Source organism: Oryza glaberrima, chromosome 10 (assembly GCF_000147395.1).
Source record: "Oryza glaberrima chromosome 10, OglaRS2, whole genome shotgun sequence".
Lineage (NCBI taxonomy): Eukaryota > Viridiplantae > Streptophyta > Magnoliopsida > Poales > Poaceae > Oryza > Oryza glaberrima.
In genome coordinates this window covers 21,536,192-21,551,556 of record NC_068335.1, presented here as the reverse complement: position 1 = coordinate 21,551,556, position 15,365 = coordinate 21,536,192, and the positions used below count along the sequence as shown (strand labels likewise).

Genomic DNA, 15,365 nt, shown 5'->3' with positions numbered 1-15,365 from the left:
AAAATATTGGATGAACATAACACGTGCATTGACTCATCCGTTTTCAACACAAACAGGTAGACCACACAACCATAACAATCACAAAAAATGCAACTAAACTATGAAAAATTAGGGGCATCTTTCCATGATGAGATATAAACCACATGCCCTGTCACACTAACAGAAGCAGATATACCAAAAACATTTGCCGGGACACAATGATTTCTGCAGGACTACAGCCGAGAAGAACAAAAGCCATCAAAACATCTATTGCTGGCTCAGTACAAGGATGGCCCAGGGATGGATACAGGGAGGCAACAAGCCTATCGACTAACTGCTTAGTACCGGTAAGATGACCCATATCCACCGAGACCTGAAGACGAATATCCACCCCCATCCATGCTAGAATACGATGGCAATGACGACGACGGATAGGTCGAGCTGCCATACTGTGAATAGCTTGGCCTATATACTGGATCTAATCCTGCATAGCTGCTCCTGACAGAATCCCTATGTGCCGCCAGAGAATCCTGAGGGAGGAGGACATGACATTAGAGATTTTTATGGCTGAAACTTGAAAATACAAAATTTTAAGGAGTATATATATGCCATGGTATTACCTGGATGAGTTGATAGGCAGCTTGTACTTGTGATGATGTCCCCTTCATTTCAACAGTAATATCGTCAGGGCTCCCCAAACTCTCTTGAATTGTGACGACTGCACCACTGTTAGCTCGTATGTATGCAATATTTGCTCCTTTCACTCCAATTATGTCTTCAGCGTAGGTAAGGGGAATTTGCATTGTTTGAGTTATCTGCGTGCCACGTGTTCTAGTCCGTAAACAGTACGAGGAAATAAATATTTGTACTGATAAATAATAACTGGCAAACATATATTAATGGATAGGATGCATAATCAAAGGCAAAAGAGACTCAAATTACAACAGATTTCAAAATCAAAGAACCACATGAATCATGTTTGTTCCAGCAAACAGCTCATCAGAAAAAAAAAATGAAGATGCATGTGAAACCCAAGATCAATCATACCTGTGAAAGTAGAGGGCCACCAGGTCCACCACCATGTATTCCAGAGGTTCGTAATGTTGACAAGGCAGGATCCCGCCCATAAAGCGAAACACCTGAGCGATGAATATTGTGGTCTATCAATGGTTCCCGTTCGAGAAACAGAGGGTCTCTCTTCATTGGAAGAATATATTCATCAACCACAGGAGGTGGTTGGTTTATTTGTGCAGAAACAATTGAAGGATGTGATATATCAGTCCAAGCATCAGTGCTGCGATCTTGAGTTACTGTAGCATTCTGAGAAACAAATCGGAAACGGCATATATTAGGATTGATAAGAAGGGTAAAGTAAAACATGAGATAAATGTGCTTACAGTCTTCTCAAACAATGGAAGTACACTATGGTCAACCAAAAACTTCCGGAGATGATTAGAAACTGCTTGAAGTGCTTTTAGGACTTTCTCTGTTTCCCCCTGGATCTCAACTATCCTTTCATCTTCAATTACATAGAAAGGTCGCTCTCGCTCATCTACATAAATTTATAAGTTGATATTATATATTGCTGTCACTTTTCAGGGTAATTGAAAATTTTAGAGGGTGTTTAAGTACAATACCATCAACACGCATTTGTTTGTACAAAATTGTACTAACTCATTTTTGTTGATCCCTTGATATCTTTCTACATCTAGAAAAGTTAAGCCTTTGGGTTTTCTACGCAACAATGTTATGTGCTAATTTGAAACTTTTCCCACAATATTTTCTACTGACTGTGACCAAGAGTAGAATGGACATGATACGTTCTTCCATGCAAGAAGACCTGCAAAGTGCTCTACCACGCTTTCTTTGAATAAAATACGCATATCAAGACCATGGTTAATACTAACAGGGGAAGACTTCAAAATATCTATTACTTGCTTAAAGCCTTAAACCCATACAAACAGTATAAACAAAGGATCACAGAATAATGCACAGCAAGCCCTGGTGTAAAATCAAACTTTTACAGAAATTTTAACCATCAAATTGGCACAAAGGCAATGGTGTATTAACATGCTATGCATCAAGCGAGAGTACATTACCTATTGATATAACCCGTATTGTAGCACCAGTGCCCTCTTGGATGGCCTTAATTGAAGCACCTTGCTTCCCAATTAGGTTAATTGCCTGAGCTCCAGGAACCAACAAACGGGCAGCACATACACCAGGTGCAGTAGCTGCCTGTGTGCCCTCAGCAGCTCCATCTGTTATACCACTGACACGCTTAAAAACTCTCATGAGAGCATCCATAGCTGGAGGAAGCTCCAAGGCTGGGTCTTCTTTCCCAGACACAAGAACCTATAACCAAGAGGCGTGGGATTGATTCAGTTAGTGAATCCAAAGGATAACATCAAACGACTAAACAATAATGCAAACAACACTAAAGTGAGTGCCCAATACCAAATTTCGAACACATTCAGAGAACAGATAGAATGATAGATTATTGCTTTCATCAATTTGAACCAAATTATAAATAAGATCGTTCTGTTTGAGTCACACCAAACCAGGCGAGATACAAATGCAGGAAAACATATTGAATGCCATCTGTTCACTACCATCATCTTGAGAGATGAACTGCCTACAATCGTAAGCAATAACAAGTCCAATAACTTCAGGATAAGACCACCCTAACAAGCATAATTACAATAAGGCCACCACCACACACCAATACTACACGCAATCAACATCAGCTCTAAATTTGGCTTGAAATTTTAACCAATTTAAGAATAATATAAACCACCTGTCCACCTCTGCTCTATTATTTGACATGACAAAAAATGCAATTAACAATTGCAGCAACTCATAGGCTAACATATATAAGTCAAAGCAAAACAATCAACAGAATTTTTACTGAATATACACCCAACCTAAGCAGCTAACTCACAAAATCTCTAATTCAGAGCACTAAATAACATCTCTAAGAAAAGATCCTACCTACCGGGCAATCCAACAATTTAATGTCAAATTTAGAGCTTCTAAAATACTCGACAAATTGAACGGAAAGAACTACATAGGCACTCGATAAACTAACTAGCGCGGGGCACTCACAATGCGCTCGGTGGCGCCGACGGGGCCCTCGAGGACGCGGACCCTGGCCTTGGTCTCCTCGACGAGGCGCTTGATGAGCTCCCCCTTCCTCCCGATGATGCTCCCGACCTTGAGCACGGGGACCACGAGCCTGAACACGCTGTCCCCGGGCCACCCGGGCCACCTCTTCGCCGCCGCGGCCTCCGCCGCCGGGACTGCCTCCTCCCCCACCGCCGCAGCCGCCTCGGCCTCCTCGGCGGCCGGCGCGGGCGGCGAATCGGGATCCCCGAACTCGGCGGCGGCGGCGGCAGCGGCTGGGTCGGCCATGGCTAGGGTTTGGGGCGTCGAGGCGAGAGAGAGAAGAGAGAGAGAGACTTTGTTGTTGTCAAGTGGTGGGAGGCAGACGGCGACGAGGAGGAGAGGAGCACGAGATCTGTTTGATTTCACACGAGCGGCACTATGGGCCCAAATCTACTAGCAGGCCGGGGTTTACGTTTTCCTGGGCCTACTCGTGTTGCCGTTTGGGCCTCATTTGGATGGGCCGCGATTGAACAAGGCCTTAACATTTAGGCTTTGGAATTCAGCTGTGGCCCACTTGTCATTCTCACATGTGTTACGGTTTAGGAAACGTGCGCGTGTAAAACGAACAGCTAAGGTTGGCAACCTTACTAAACGAGGGAGGTAAGGCGGAAAACTGTGGTTCAAGAAACCTTAGTGTTAGTTTTTTTTTAAAAAAAAAGAACCTTACTGTTGCAAAAGCATTTCATATGGTAATTCTAGTAATGCCAATTTTGTATGTCCGATATAGAATTATACACTTTCATTTTTGAGAAATAGAAGGAGCAGGAGAAGGAGCAACGTGTAGGTCAGCTTAGGCTTGGGCCCTACACATGACAACAAATTCTAAAGAAAAAAACATTAAATTTGAATTTTAATAAAATTCTAAAATTACATCGTTCAACTCTCCTGTTTAACAAAATCATGCCTCCGGATAGGAGGATGTGCGATTGATAGAGAAGAGGATATGTGAAACTTTGGATCCTAATCTAACGGCCCAGACTTCGCAAGTTTTAAAGAGCGAAGTCTTATGTATAGAGAGTAATAGTATCCACTTCAAATAAACACATGGTAGACCGAAGTATGAATGATAGAGTGCCTTTTGTCATCTTGTACTGAGCTGGTCACCCCGTATGAGCTGGGTACGATCATGTGCAAGTGTTTCTAGCTTCCATGTTATCTGATGGTGATCTACTGGGTGGTACTGTAGTAGTCATGGTTGTACACAACTAGTGTAGGAAGCAATATCCTAGACTGCCAGAGGTCACTGTTTCTAGACAGGGTATTAATCAAATAGGGTATTAATGTTAGGTTTGATGGAACCATGCCACCCTAATTTTACAAAATTTGAGATATGCCACTCGTATCTCAATGACATGTAGGACCCACATGAGTCAATGGCATGTGAGTCAGGGTGGCATATCACAAATTTTGTAAATTTTGTGTGGCATGGTTTAAATTTTCCCATTAATTGTTTGATGGTCAACTTATCTTTGCAAGAAAACTGTGCTGCAGGGTTTAACATCAAAAGTACAGTCTTCATTGTTTTGGGGCTTCTGTAATGTTTACCACCTGCCTATCCTTACAAAATTTGCACCTAATAAGGTTGTGCAAATTTACTGGAGACGGGTAAAATTGATTGTTGAGTTTCATGCATCATGCATCGATCAATTTCATATTGTGAGTTCAAATGTTAAGAAAAGAAACTATTTTTACTGTATACTTCAACCCCTAGTAAATCCCCTGTGGTGGTCCTGAGCTCATGACATCCCTGTTTTCACTTCTATTGCATAGGAGCCACAATTAGTGCACTTGTCACTATTCCAGAAGATAAGAAAGGATGGAAGCCATGGAATTCAGAAGACATGTACCAGCAACTCAACAAGAATGATTAAAGGCACACACATGCATTGGCATCAAAGTACATAGATAAAGTTAAGCTCCCAACCAAAATCCATCTCCATTTCACAGGGGAACAACCAAAGCAAATGGAAGCCTTTATGAAAAGCAAATGCCCAAAGAATCATCACTGTCCCTGATGGTTTACTCCTGTGATTCTTTAGGCCACTGATCCACATTGCATGGGCTAGCTAGCTAGCTAGGCTTCACATCACAGGTTCAAATACCATTGGCTTTGGCAGTTCTGGAGTCACATGGTTCAGTACCCACATGCCAATTCTCACCACATATATTTAATTTTGTCCATAATAGTTTTCTACCAATAGAAACACTTCATCAGCTTAAACATTTACCCACCGACACATCTTCCCCCAAATATATTACACTCTAACAAATCCAATTTTCTTACCATAAGGTAATAGCTCAAAATAAATTATTTTGACCTTTTCATTTAAAAAAATACAAAATACAAACCACATCTGTAACAAAATTGTGTATGCTGTTATTGCCGCAATTAAGAACAAGCTAGTTACAATATAGTATAAGTGCACTAGCTTAGATCACTAAGTACAGCACATTAGCTTAGGATGCACATAACCTTCACCTGGAATGTCAAATGAGCATAGAGACTAGAGAGGGAATCGTTTACTACTTCTCCTTTCTGACTTGGCTGCAATTAAGCCTCACCTCACCTCACCTCGCCCTGCATCACTGGTCATCTCATCAGATCACCATTTGCAACCGCCGAATTTCTTGTGACCGGCATCCATCCATGTTCATGTCCAGCTCACAGCATTAAGGCCAAAGGCATTATATATTACACCCCCAGCTCAAAAGTTGGCACGCAGTGTTTGCCCTCCACAACCACTGCCTTAGCCCTACAAACCTCATGCACACCACGTTCTCTTCTCTTCTCTTATCACCCCTCCTCCTTGCTCTCCACTACTAACATCTGCATAGATAGTATATGACATGATGCATCTACTGTTCATGGTAATGGCACCCTTTAATTACCTGTCTGATATACTCTCTCCGTCCACGAATATAAGCGATTTTGGACTTGGACATGGTCACCAATATGTTATTTTGATCAATGGAAGTATTTTTTAAAAATAATTATTTCAAATAAAAAGAGTTGCATATTACGATAGTTTGTTTAACTCTAATTGCTGTAACATCATTCTTAAGTCATTGATTTTTATTTTTTTTTACTGGCAGTCATAGTTAAAAATACTTAAGTCAATATTGTTCTAAAATAGCTTATATTTGTGAACAGAGGTAGTACCGCCCAAGATGCCTCTGCTGCCATGAGAATCTCTCCATCTCCTTGTAGTAGAATCTCTCATCTACTTGGCCCTTTTGGACAAGTACATGAGGTGAATTGACATTGCATTTAATTGTGTTCCTCTCTTTTTTTTTCTTTTCCTTTTTGTGACTCATATACTTCTGCTCCTGTAACCCCTGATGCAACTCTGGCATGTTTGTTGCTTGCTGTTAAGGCCTTGTTTAGTTCCAATTTTTTTTCCCAAAAACATCACATCGAATATTTGGACACATGCATGAAACATTAAATATAGATAAAAAAACTAATTACATAGTTTGCATAGAAATCACGAGACGAATCTTTTGAGCCTAATTAGTACATGATTAGCCATAAGTGCTACAGTAACTCGCATGTGTTAATGCCGGATTAATTAGGCTTAATAATTTCGTCTCGCGGTTTCCAGGCGAGTTATGAAATTAGTTTTTTCATTCGTGTCCGAAAACCTCTTCTGACATCCTGTCAAATATTCGATGTGACACCCAAAATTTTTTTTTTCGCGAACTAAACTAGTAGGAGAGCTCTGGAGTATGAAGAAAGCAATGGAACTTCTTCTCTTCTGGTAGATCGAACAAAAACAATTGGTTCTTTCTTGCCCTAGTGGACTTTCCATATTAATGGAATTGTACTCCAGTGACATTTATGCCAGTACCATCAACTGACTACTATTTCAGACTGACAACTTTCAGTTGCTCTCTGCATTTATTCAGAGTTTTCAGGTTCTATGCCCATCAAATATATAATCGAAAATTTTCATTTTCATGAGAGATGCTGAGCTGATCATTTTCGTCCAAACATTGAAGAAACATGCCATGTTCTGACCAATAACCCAATTGTCGCCACAATCCCATGATATCTCTCCTACCCTTTTCTTGCCCCTGCCGCGAATAATGTTCAGAAAAGAGGAAAATAAAAGAGAGAAAAAAAAAGGAAGAAAACAAGAGACATGCAGTGTGCTGTGACTCACATGTGCACAAGTTAGCATCACTTAAAACAATGGCAAGATCCCAAAGCTGATCCACCTATCCATGATCCATCCATCCATCGAACGAACAATGGCGAAAAAAATATCCCAAGAAGCTGACCCATCCATGAACCATGATCCACCTATCTAATCAAAGCTCAATTCTTTCACTAACCACAATTAACTAACACCTATGTACCAAGCACGGTAAAAAAAAGATTAAAGAAAAGAAAAAAGAAAGGCAAATTGACACCACATCCAGTGACAAAAAAGAAGAGCTCTGAACTTCTCATTGATTCTGAACTCCTGAACCTTCAGACGGCGAGCTGATGCTGCTGCTGTTGTTGCTGCTGCTGCTGCTTGTGATGGCAGCCGGCATCGTCCTGATCGGACGGACAGCAGTGCAGCCTGGGGAGATCGACGGCGGGCGGCTGCTCCAGGTAGGCCATCTCGCTCTGCAACACGGCGCAGTAGGAGGCGAAGGCAGCCGGCGTGACATTGAGGTCGAAGGCGATGCCAAAGAGGAAGTCCACCTCAAGATAATTCATCTCCATCAAGCTGATGCCTCCCACCCTCGCGAAGTAGGCATTGTTGTAGCATCTGCATCGACGCATCGTCACGGTCATCAAGTTGAATTGTATGCACCGACCAGTTCAACCGAAAGATAAAACGAACCCGGTAAAAAAAACATATTCCAAACTACGACAAGAAGAAGAGCATATTCAGAGTTTTAGACCACTGATCAATGATGGCCAGGCCAGCCAGCATGTCACCGAAGCAATAGCTCTTGTCAATGGCGAAACGGACAAAACCGAGTGGCTTGTTTTGAGGGCAATGTGAGCCTGTGAGAAGGTAGATAGGACAAACACACACACACACCCAAGGTGTCTGTCACTTTGGTAAGAATGGCGAATTTGGTAGTAGAATGGCCGCCGCATCAACCTCGAATTCGACAACTGTCCTTTGGATTTGTGACCAACACGATGGCTTGGATTTGATGCCATTGCCAATGCCAGTTGGAAAATGCTATTGCTAGGTGAAAAAGGGGATTAGCTAGTAGGTCTGTGAGTGGGGACCACATGCCTGTGGTACAGTGGTGGGGCTGTGCAGCAGTGCTCGTGTGCCAATCAATCCAAAGGGGATCGATCGATCCATCGATTGGTCGATCACATTTGGTTCAAAAAACGAAAAAGAAAAAGGATTGGTCGATCACATTTCGCCAAGCAACATCGCTACTAAAGTCGAATTGTGCGATTGTAAAGAGAAAAAAAAGGTCGAATTATGCGATCATGCTGCTGCTGCATTATGCAACTTTGCTCAGAATTTCAGGTTGATTTAGTTCGATTTGATTTGGCTGGCTAGATAATACAAGAATATGCAACTTTTTTTAATCTAACCGGTGCAAGTGTTTATGCAATTGTGTTTTCAAGATAGAAAAAGAGTTCGTTTTTTATCTACACTTGCTCTTGAAGTTTCAAAATTTGAAATTCAGAAGCTACGAACAAATGCCACCGTTGAATCAATCTACAATTCTGTCGACGACGATCGCAAGCAAGCAACTCTGTCGGTGGCGTTGTCGTGCGTAATTCGCGTGAAATGGGGAATTGGGAAGTAAAAAAAAAAAGAGAGAGAGAGAGTGGTGGTGCAGCGACGTACATGTCGTCGACGAACTTGACGGCGGTGAGGACGGATGTGATGAGGAGGCGGTGGACGTTGAAGGAGTCGACGGCGAGGGCGGGGCGGCGGCGGAGGAAGCGGTCGAGGTAGATGTAGGCGACGACGTAGCACGACGGGCTGCAGTTGGCGAACCGGAAGATCCGCTCCAGGTACCCTCCGATGGATATCGCCGGCTTCGTCAGCCCCTGGAACGCCGACACCGCCGCCGCCTCCTCCCCCACCGCCGCCGCCGCCGCCGCCGCGTCGTTCCGCTCCGCCACCCGCTGCAGCAGCGACGACAGGATCGCCACCACCCTCGGCACCGCCTCCGCCACCTCCCCCGTCCTCATCGATCGCTCGCCACGAGGAGGAAGGCGACGAGTCGAGCAGTAAGCGAGCGGGAGGAAGGAGACGAGATGGTGGTGGTGGTTATAAAGGGAGGGAAAACGCGAGGAAAGAGATGAAAAAAAAAATTAAATTTCTAAGGAAAGATTGGGTCTTTGGGCTTGCAAGTTGGCATGATTAGTCTGTCTTTCTTCTTCTTCTTCTTCTCTCTCTCGAATTTAAATTGAATTTCGCTTTAAAATTTCATTAACTGTACAGATGGATTTGTCGGCTGCACTGCACTAGTCCTTGCAGTGAATTTTGAGCAACCAGGTAAAAATTAGTTTAAGTCTGGGTTTGATCAGATTCTCAAATTTAGATTATAAAGATGGATTTAATTTTGCTTTAAATTCGTATCAACTGTACAGATGGATTTGTCGGCTGCACTGCACTAGTACGTGCAGTGAATTTTGAGCAACCTGGTAAAAATTAGTTTAAATCTGGGTTTGATCAGACTCTCAAATTTAGATTATAATGATGGATCGGATTTTTGCTTAAATTCGTATCGACCGTACAGATAGGTTCGTACGGCTGCACTGCATTAGTACTTGCAGTGAATTTTCGGCAACCTGGTGAATTAAGTCAGTCTGAATTCTGAACTTGTGAAGTTCTTTTCTTGAGGGTTATCTGAACTGTGGAATCATCTGATTCTTGCAGCTTAATTTATGACAAGAGTGATAAGGTTCGATTCGAGAGCGTGTATTGGTTGGAAGAATTTAACCTTGGCAAGAATGGAGGGTAGAGCACTTTCAGAGCTAACCTGACTTTAGCTGCAATTCTCACAAGATGCACAAAGTCATTTTTCCAGCTGTTAGGCAGCCGAACGATGAATGGATGGATATACATGCACACAAATTCAGCGAGAATTAGGGTGTTTCGCAGTTCTAGCAGTGGGCATTCCGCACGAAAAATTCATGCGTGTATCGGCTAATGATGGATCATTTGAAACGGTAATTAACTGATTAGTGGCGCTTCATTTTTTGTTTTTCCTCGTGTATTCCGTGCTGATTATAGGCACCCAGTTAGTCAAAATGTCAGTGTCGTCTTCAGCGTAGTATATTCAGCATCAACAGTGATCAGTTCAGAGATACATTGAACACTCGAAAAAGACTGAACTCTGAAACTGAACATATGTGTGTCAGCTTCAGCATATGCAGCAACAGCACAGATCAATTCAGAGATACACTGAACACATACACACCTGAACAACCTGAAATCTTTTTGCGATTACACGACAGATGTAAATGCATGCACAACACTACACACGTAACACCACACTCACACAATGACGGATGCGCCATCTAACACATGCTCAAAGAGACGGGAATCCACAACACATCCCTGATCTTACTAAATTCTATTGAATGCCCACTAGTATGTCTGTAATATTCATGGGCAACAGGACTTGAACCCTGGTGGGATGGGTGAATATACATATCACAAGTGTTTCCCTGAATAACTTGAAATCTTAACATATGTGTCAGAACAGAAGGTGAAAACACCATCAGGAGGGGTGAAAATTTTAATATGGTAGTAATTCAGATTGCTAGGAGGCATCAGAATATGACATGTTTGTGAGGAACAGACAATCAGATTCTGTCATGCAGGCGACAGATTGGTTGGTGATCGATGCTGCAAGGGCACTACTGCAGTACTAACATATACTTACATGTTGCTCATCACGTCGAGGAGCATGCAAGCATGTGATGTTCTTTCCCAGCATCAGGAGCATCATCTCCATTTCTCTATCCAAAATTTCTCCCACAAGAATGTGCCTGTGCCAATGAGGTAGTACAAGTATATTGTGAACTGATCTGAAGAAAGATGCAGATGGATGGAACAGTTTGGACGAAAACTAGTAGAAGAGGGAAGGAATATACCCACAAGAATGCACATGAGAGACACCTTGGCAGTTCATCCAGAATATTGCTATTGTTTTTTGCCCCCTTTTGCGATTTAATAGCCGATTTTATGGGATCCCGTGGTCCAGCCAGACTCTGATCCATGTGATCAGGGTGGCTTAATTTATCACCATATATATAGTTAAACACAAAACCAAAAGCTACTAGAATAATTTTTTTCCAGGTCCTGTCACAGCAGAAAGCCTGATGATGATGATCATGATTCATGCACATATGCTGCATTGCGTCGCCCTCAGATGCTAATCATCCGGTCTAAGTGAAGGATTTAATTATCTCCTTTTGTTAAAGATGGAGAGAAAGTTAGTATAGCTACTAGTAGCTAGCATGAAGCTGCATGACATGACACCCTGATCCCATCTAATGCTGTGATGACACTCATTCAGTGTGCATGCATATGCTCATTTTATGAATTACAAGTGTCTGTGTCTTATCCATGCCACAGGGAGATTAGTAGTAGCATCTTAGAGTGATGCATCTGTTGTTAGATTAGCTGTCAAATTAATTAATTGATTGTTTAACAATGTGAGGGAGTGAGAAATGGATTTAGGAGGAGGAGACTTTACAGCGAAAACGCCAAAGCACAGCAATTAGCAAAGCATGCGTGGTCGATCTGTTTCGGTTTGTCTGTCCCTTCCAAGCAGCATGAGGCAAGTGTAGCAGCAGTATTACTTGGCTTGCTGGGTGTGGTGCTGCCCCTAGCTGCGCTGTATTTGTTCCAACTGTCTGATCTCAGAACAAGATGAACAGATACATCTACTACTACTACCCTACGTGATTACAACCTCGTCTCCTCTCTCTTTATTTTTTCTTAAAAAAAATTGACAGCAGCACGAGCTCCACATCTCTCTTACGGTTCGAAGAGTGGTTACCATATCTAGACAATAAACTGAGAACAAAATTTACCAAAATTTCCATATCAATGGTATTAAGGAGGAGGTGAGTCTTGAACCCAGGCTGACTAGCCCACTCACATGATGCTAGCCTATAGAAAGACTCATAAGTTAGGCCTTGTTTAGTTTCAAAAAATAATTGTCCAAAAACGTCACATCGAATTTTTGGACACGTGCATGGAGTATTAAATATAGATAAAAAAACTAATTATACAGTTTGTATGAAAATCACGAGATGAATCTTTTGAGCCTAATTAGTCCGTGATTAGCCATAAAGTGCTACAGTAACCCACATGTGCTAATGACAGATTAATTAGGCTTAATAAATTTATCTCGTAGTTTCCAGGCGAGTTATGAAATTAGTTTTTCATTCGTGTCCGAAAACCCCTTCCAATATCTGGTCAAACGTCCGATGTGACACCCAGAAATTTTCTTTACACGAACTAAACACACCCTTAGCGCACTAGCTAGCTTGGATTCGAAAGTCACCTCCTCCTTAATACAGAGTACCGCTGATATGGAGTATATCCCACTTTTTTTTGCCTGCTCACATAAGGCTGTGTTCGAGAAGTGAGATTGGGAACTCACCTCCCCGCATGCAAAATGGAGCGACGTATGTTCTTATGATTAATTAAGTCTCTTTTTTTTTGAAAAATGGATTAATATGAACTTTTAAAGCAACTTTCGTATAGAAACCTTTTGTAAAGAACATACCGTTTAGTAGCTTGAAAAGTGTGTGCGGAACACGAGGGAAGGTGAGTTGGGAAAGGTGGGGAAGAACACAGAGTCTTTGCATGGCACGTTTTATTGTTGTCCTGAATTTTCGACTTGGAACTGTCACCTACTCATATGCTCCTTTGTTGTATTTTCAGTTGAATTTTAGTTTGTGGTTACCATTTTCCATTGTTGAGAGAAAAGGTGAGCATTTTATACTAGGAACCCTACTAGGCTCATGGCCTAGTGCTATTGAAGCCCGAGCTTGAAGCCCGAGCTAGAAAAAGGAACAGCGACACGGCCTCTCAGGTCCAATACCAGGGGAAGCAGGAAAGGCCCAAAGTGGCCCACTTATAGAAGAGAAGCCTACTAAGCTCAGGCAGGGCCCAGTATAACTTGATCCATGTAGATTTCTCCATGCACGATTTTTCTAGATGAATTTTGTATGTACCTTCTTCTGGAATACATGATCTGCTTGTAGAGTTTATCGCCAACAAATCGTGCAATCTTTTCGCTGAAAGAAGCTCGTATTGTACTAGCAGAGGAGTAGAAGTTAGTAAGCAGGAACTATATGTCTAATGATCCTGCAAGTTTTCTTTGTTGGAATGAAACGACTTTGTAAAGCCAGGCTGATTTTTATAAGGTTCTTCAGAGAAAAGGGGAAAAAGGAAGCCTAGGTCTATGCTGTTTTTTGACTGAATGTTGTGGTATGAGAAAGAAAAGGTCGTCTTGGGCAACACAACACGCACGCAGGCTAAAAGTGTCTCATTGTCTGAACTCTGAATAACCTGGGCAACACAACACACACACGCACGCACGCAGGCTAACCTGAAGAAAAGAACAAGCCCACAGTCTGTTGTTCTCGAGTGAATATATTATTTTTAATACAATGTTTTATTGAGTGAATGTTAAGCAATCGTTTTCCTAGATGTCCAGACTCTTCTGATAGTGTTCTTCGACCAAGCAAAGAACAATACCTAGCATCTTTTTTCCCTTATGCTCTCATCTTTGTTATTAGGTTGGTGATGTATCCACCTCCCCGGTTGTTCAGCGAAAAACCGTGATGTCTCCGTTAAGGCACCGGAGCAAAAATCATTAAAAAAAAACTCACTTTTGATTAGTACACCCTTCCAATTTTCTGGGCAAGAAAGCAGGAACCCAATCAAGTGGGGGTTCACTGATTTTAGCACACTGTTCCCCAATCTCTGCAGTAATCAAGCTTGTTACTGTCTGAAGACTGAATCGGTGAAACTCTGAATATTCCAACTCAGTCAGCCAGTCTGCAAACAAAATACTACCTAATCAGAGCCCGACCACTGATTGCTACTACTAACATGCATTACTACTTTGTCAAATCTATATTTTTTTAGGCTCCAACACCAACATAATAATATGACAAAAATATTTCTTTCTTTTAAAAAAGATCATCAAGGGAAACAAAATAAAGAAAGGCTATATGTAAAGTTTTTCTTATGAAACTCTTATTATACACGCTCATATGGCATGCTGCGAGTAAATCATTATTGTCTGTAAGTTAAATCAAACGATTAAGACTTTAGTAAGATTTTTTTAAGGTGTGTAAATAAAAAATTGAAACAAACAGCTGGGCTAGCATGCGCCAGAAGAGGATGTTGGTGTCTTGGTGGACTCGGCCGAACATTTGGGAAGAACCAACCACACCACCATGGTCCATGGCACCATGAGGTCGGTGGCGATCGCAACAAAAAATTCCACGGAAAAACTAGTGGAAACGGCCCCGTTTTCTTTTTTTTTTTTTTTGCAAATACGGCGACGAAGGCTCCATAGTTTGGTCAAATACCGATAATACGCCGTATAATGTATAACATAATAAAAAATATGGATAAATCTTTTATACATATAATCCCTCCGTTTCTAAATATTTGACGCCATTGACTTTTTAGCAGATGTTTGACCGTTCGTCTTATTCAAAAACTTTTTTGAAATATATAAAACTATATGTATACATAAAAGTATATTTAACAATGAATCAAATGATAGGAAAAGAACTAATGATTACTTAATTTTTTTTAATAAGACGAATGGTTAAACATATTTTTAAAAAGTCAACAGCGTCAAATATTTAGAAACGCAGGGAGTACATTATTAGTGACTTGAATACTAATTTAAAAGAATAACTTCAATGAAAAAAACTTTAAAATTCCTCACAAAATAATTAACTTTAAAATTAAATTTTAGCAGCAGCTGATGAGAAAAAGATGGGGCCGAACTGCCCGCATATTTGCAAACAAGAAGTAATTTATGAATAAAACTTTTGTGACTTAAAATTATTGACTGAAAAATAAATTTTGATAAAAAAAAACCCCTCAAAATCAGCTTAAAAATTTAAAATTTGGCGATATGCAGCCGGAATTCTTTTCGTATTCGCAGCGCAGGCGACGCGCCGGTCGTCTCCCGGAAGTGCGCGACCCGTTAAAAACCGCGTCTTGACCTCGCCTCTCCTCCCGTGTCTCAGA

The 15,365-nt window shown here is 41.5% G+C and overlaps 2 protein-coding genes across 2 annotated transcripts; both read right to left on the bottom strand.

Annotated features, from left to right (window-relative positions):
* Positions 1-6: 6 nt before the first annotated feature.
* On the bottom strand, positions 7-3,464 carry LOC127752896 (RNA-binding KH domain-containing protein PEPPER). The gene is made up of 6 exons (XM_052278337.1): positions 3,085-3,464; positions 2,079-2,334; positions 1,377-1,531; positions 1,027-1,299; positions 600-794; positions 7-509 (listed from the first exon to the last, which is right to left on the bottom strand). The coding sequence occupies exons 1-6, from the start codon at positions 3,388-3,390 to the stop codon at positions 318-320; spliced, it is 1,377 nt and encodes a 458-aa protein (XP_052134297.1). The 5' UTR covers positions 3,391-3,464; the 3' UTR covers positions 7-317.
* A 3,575-nt stretch (positions 3,465-7,039) lies between these two features.
* LOC127752909 (cyclin-P4-1) lies at positions 7,040-9,350 on the bottom strand. The gene is made up of 2 exons (XM_052278351.1): positions 8,961-9,350; positions 7,040-7,904 (listed from the first exon to the last, which is right to left on the bottom strand). Exons 1-2 carry the CDS (start codon positions 9,308-9,310, stop codon positions 7,619-7,621), a joined length of 636 nt encoding a protein of 211 aa, XP_052134311.1. The 5' UTR covers positions 9,311-9,350; the 3' UTR covers positions 7,040-7,618.
* Between the last annotated feature and the right edge of the window lie 6,015 nt (positions 9,351-15,365).

Bases quoted from the DNA above. Each gene is read 5' to 3' on its own strand.
- LOC127752896 (XM_052278337.1), bottom strand. From the start codon at position 3,390: ATGGCCGACCCAGCCGCTGCCGCCGCCGCCGCCGAGTTCGGGGATCCC. The intron at 1,300-1,376 runs GTAAGCACATTT...TTTGTTTCTCAG, and splicing joins TTCCATTGTTTGAGAAGACT to AATGCTACAGTAACTCAAGA. The intron at 795-1,026 runs GTATGATTGATC...CGTGGCACGCAG, and splicing joins GTGGCCCTCTACTTTCACAG to ATAACTCAAACAATGCAAAT.
- LOC127752909 (XM_052278351.1), bottom strand. From the start codon at position 9,310: ATGAGGACGGGGGAGGTGGCGGAGGCGGTGCCGAGGGTGGTGGCGATC. The intron at 7,905-8,960 runs GTACGTCGCTGC...GCGTCGATGCAG, and splicing joins GTCAAGTTCGTCGACGACAT to ATGCTACAACAATGCCTACT.